General features: G+C 36.6%; 1 protein-coding gene across 1 annotated transcript in view; it reads left to right on the forward strand.

The window, feature by feature from the left end:
- Positions 1-5,000, forward strand: part of LOC135213665 (acidic mammalian chitinase-like) — a 40,505-nt gene that overhangs the window by 5,347 nt on the left and 30,158 nt on the right. The window contains exon 3 of the mRNA XM_064247725.1: positions 4,401-4,553. Within this exon, the coding sequence (XP_064103795.1) occupies positions 4,401-4,553 (153 nt within the window). The remainder of the gene's footprint in view (positions 1-4,400; positions 4,554-5,000) is intronic.

The raw sequence follows: 5,000 nt of genomic DNA on the forward strand, positions 1-5,000 counted from the left end.
TGTCTTTTGTTGGACGTTAATCAGGGATTTGGCTAAGGTGTTTGGGTAAGTGAATGCAAAAGGGTTAGATTTTCCGAGGGTCTGAGTCACCTTCTTAATCGTGTCCAGGTGTGGAATTTTTATTTTATTGTTGGGTGTATCTCTGGTCTTGTCTTTAGGGGGTCGGTAGAAATTACGTTTGCTTTGTGAATTACTTTCTCAATTATATGGTCAGGATACTTTAAAGACGAAAGTTGCTTGCAAATTAGTTCAAATTCTTTTTCCAGGAAATCTGGGAAACAAATTCGTAAGGCTCTTAAGAACAGGTTGCTGGCTACACCTATCTTGATAGCAATGTCTTGATAGCTGAAGTAGTGAATGTATGAAAGTGAGAACGTTGGTTTTCTGTATATGGTAAATTTGTATTCTGATGTGTCTCTGATTATTAAAACATCAAGAAAAGGAATTTTGTGTTTCCCGTTTTCCAATTCAACTTTAAATTTGATGCTAGGCACTAATGCGTTTAATTTGAGGAGAATTCAATAAAATTGCCCCACCTATTATCGCAAAATGTTAGAATATCATCCACATATCTCATCCACAGCATGTTTTAGGTTTTAGTGCATTTATTACTGTAGTTTCAAAGTATTCCATGTACAGATTGGCTAAAACAGGACTTAAAGGACTACCCATACTACACCCGAATTTTTGCTTGTAGAATGATTCCCCGAATTAAAATATGTTATTAGATGCACATAATTCAACTAACTTTATTATTTTGTCAAGCGCCAATGGGAAATGATCTGAAAAGGGGGATAATTTTTCCCTTAAAAACTGAAGAACTGGTACTTTTGTGAATGGGGAGTCTACGTCAAGGCTTAAAAGTTTTATTTTGTGAAGTGGCCTTCCCAAAACTCACAAAGAATCTTCCATTCAGACCCATAGTTTCATGTGCCGGAGCTTTCAATTACAAAATTTCTAAATGGTTAGCTGACCTCCTTTCCCCTTTTTTAGGCACTTTTTCTCCCAGTCACATTAAACATTCGTTAGAATTTTGTCACAAATTCTATCGTGACAGAACATTTTTACAGTCATATATATATATATATATATATATATATATATATATATATATGATAACTTGATCACGAAGTATATAAAACGTGATGCTATGTATAAATAAAGGTTTTTTTGCCACGAAGGAAAAAAATGAAAAAGCGAGTTAGCCGAGTACTTTCGGTCCTATTCGGACCCTTTACTGAGGCGTACTCGGCTAACTCGCTTTTTCATTTTTTTCCTTCGTGGCAAAAAAAACCTTTATTTATATATATATATATATATATATATATATATATATATATATATATATATATGTATATATATATATATATATATACATATATACAGTTGAGTTTATCTTAGTTTAACCAGACCACTGAGCTAATTAACAGCTCTCCTAGGGATTAGACATTTCTACGTGGCTAGGAACCAATAGGTTACCAAGCAACGGGACCTACAGCTTATTGTGGGATCCGAACCACATTATACCGATAAATAAATTTCTAATCACCAGAAACAAATTCCTCTAGTTCCGCATTGGCAGAGTGGGGAATCGAACTCAAGACTGCCGAATCGGTAGGCGAGCACGTAACCCACTCGTCCAACGAGACAGTAACGAGAAATTATGCAAATATTTTGGGAAATGAAAGAAAAAGTCATTTTGAGCAGAAAATGTTCCATAAACATATGCATTTGAGGGCTTCGTTTGTGGGCGAGGGAATTTGAAAATAACTGTTATCATTAGCGCTGCTTTCATGGGATGGAGGTGGTAAGTAGGTAAGGGGAGGTCGGAGTAACCCGAGATGTTGGGGGGGGGAGGGTGTTTGGCATCATAGAGGAGGAGGATGGAGCGATTAGGCCGATATGAATAAAGTACCTCACAATCGAATGTATTATTTAGATTTCGAAGAAAAAAAACGGGCATCTTTGAATTCCTTTCCCCCCTTATCAGTGGTGTCCGCTGGACACCGAAAAAGACAAAAGTAAGGCAAATTGAATCTCCCCTCCATCAAAGATAGGCTTATTCATTAGACACCTATCAAAGATTTCAACCGTATATTAAAAATCTTTGCCTCTCCATCGAAAGTAATCATCAGACACAGTCATAGGAGTAGACCTATACTCTGTTTTTTTTTCATCTGTCCAACCGCCTGTGGTGTTTGCGCATGGTAACACTGCGTCCCGGGCTTTAAATAATATCCTATTTCGAATATTCACGGTGCAATTCGCGTACAGTAAATTATTAAAACACTCTTCAGTTGCAAATGTACACCAAGATATCCTTTTATTTACCTAAAACTTACACATAGCGTAACTATTTAAAGCCCGGGACGCAGTGTTACCATGCGCGACCACCACAAGCGGATGGACAGATGGAAAAAAACAGTATAGTCATGGTTACTGTCAATTCGTGGGGATGCAGCAGGACAGAACCCGTTAGAATTTAACGATCTCAATGAATGTTATTCAGCAACATTGACACTACTTACCTGATGTGTAAAGCCGTACGTTACCGCTGTCAGCAAACCGCTGAAATTGGATTACTTGCAAGATAAAGAATCATAATTAAAAACCTATCAATCCACTTGCCTTATTCACTACATCTTCCCCCCGCCCCCTCCCATCCGCCCCACACCAAAATAACATCTCAGACTACCCCGCTCATGATAACGGTTATTTTCAAATTCCCCTCGCCGAAAAACAAAGCCTTAAAATGCAATGTTTATAGAATATTTTCTGCTCAGAATGACTTTTTCTTTCGTTTCTCAAAATATTTGCATGATCTCGTGTTGTACCCCATTAGTATATTATATACATATGTTTATAATATAATATATAGATATATATATATAATACACACTATCTATATACCTAATAATATATATATATATATATATATAATGTATTATCAGATATATCTTATATATATATATCTATTAAATATATATATCTACACTATACTATATATGATTATAATATGAGATATATATATCTATCATATATATATATATATCTATATATATATATATTAAAAAATATTAAAAATATATATATATATATCGAGCTACTAATGTCCTTTAATATCTTATTGGCTCTACTCGGAATTAATATATTTTCATATATGTTAACCGAAGGGGAATCTTTTATTCGACGAATTTCTTATCGACTAAAAAAATTCCCCTTCGGTTAGCACATAAAACACATTAATTTTGAGGTAGAGCGAATTAGATATTAGAGATTTGTAGTCCGATGTATGTATATGAATCATGGTAATGTGATATGACATAATATATATATATAGATATATATATATATATATATATATATATATATATATATATATATATATATATATATATATATATATATATATATATATATATATATATATATATATATGTATGTTACAATAATTCATTATAAGTTACGTATAAACTAGGCCCATCCTTACCTGATGATATCTGACAAATCCCTCTCTATATAGGTTTTAAAATCATACAAGCAATTGCAGCAAAACATTAACCAAATGCTTATTCCTTGTTAGCTCAATTGAGCATACCTGATGTGCGGTCCTCAGATACATCGTCTGGATAAGAGTTTGAGATACGTTGGGATCTTTATATTTCTGAAGCTTAGCATCTAATTTCATAATGATTCATAAGAGATTTTATTCCGAGGACCGGATTACTGCCCCAAGAATCAGGGAAGTAGAGCAAAAGTGGGTTTACTTGAAGCAGCTGTTTGTATAGCAGCATAACGACGCATAGGTTAATGCGTGCGTGTGACTGAGAGAACCAACAGACCAGATCAGTACATATTTTCCCCGTAGAAGGTAGCGCCGCCAGAGCTTTTCATGGTGCGTACTATTTAAGCATTACTTACTTTGAAGCTCCCCTTCGGCCCCTAGCTGCAACCCTTTTCATTCCTTTTACTGTACCGCCATTCATATTCTTTCTTCCATTTTGATTTCCACCCTCTCCTAACAGCTGTTTCATAGTGTAACAAAGAAGTTTTCTTACTGTTTCACCACCTCAACATTTTCACTGTTAATTTCCCTTTCAGCGCTGAATGACTTCACTGATCCCAGCGCTTGGCCTTAGGCCCAAATTCTCTCTCTCTCTCAGCGTACATTTTAAAAACTTACAAATGTACAAAAATAAAGCCGGCCGCGTATTTATCTACCACCACGTTGAATTTAGCCCCATTAATTCTACAGAAGAAACTGGCAACATGGTCTTTGCAACTGAACTATTATTTCTATTAATATATTCAGCAGATGAAGCCTTTGCATACGGATCAAGTCCACCACAGGGGCCACTGACTTGAAATTAAACTAAGCTTAACTCACTTTCTATCGACAGGTTCTCGACCCTTGGAATGAGCTGTGTCCTGATGAACCAGGAGGTCACTACTGTGCCTTCGAGAGGACTGTGCAGTTGAAGAGGTACAACCCAGACCTCAAGGTCATCATAGCTATTGGAGGATGGAATGAGGGCTCGGAGGATTACTCTGTGGTACGTAGGTTTCAGTTCATACTCTGGTGGCGGCTTCTTTTCACGTTGTATCAGAAAACACCCACTACAGTATCAGGCTGAAGAGGGGAAGGCTGAAATGGTTTGGACATGTTGAGAGGATGGATGGGAATAGAGACCCCAGTGAGCACTGAGAGCAGTACAAATAGGAAGACGACCGCTGGGTAGACCAAGAACGAGGTGGATAGACATAATTGTCAGGGATCTTGAGTACGGAATCCATAACTTAAAGGAAGCGAGGGAAATGGCTCGGGATAGAGACAGATGGAAAGGAACTGTGTTAGCCTTATGCCACTGGCCAGTGGCGGAAAGATAAAGTAAAGTAACAGACACCACCCTCCTTACAAATGAGTGACGTTCCGGACGGCGGTTTGTGTGTTGAATTGTTTATAAGTTGGTTACTGTATTCTGCATGCCTGTTTAAATACA

Source organism: Macrobrachium nipponense, chromosome 43, assembly GCF_015104395.2.
Source record: "Macrobrachium nipponense isolate FS-2020 chromosome 43, ASM1510439v2, whole genome shotgun sequence".
NCBI classification, from domain to species: domain Eukaryota; kingdom Metazoa; phylum Arthropoda; class Malacostraca; order Decapoda; family Palaemonidae; genus Macrobrachium; species Macrobrachium nipponense.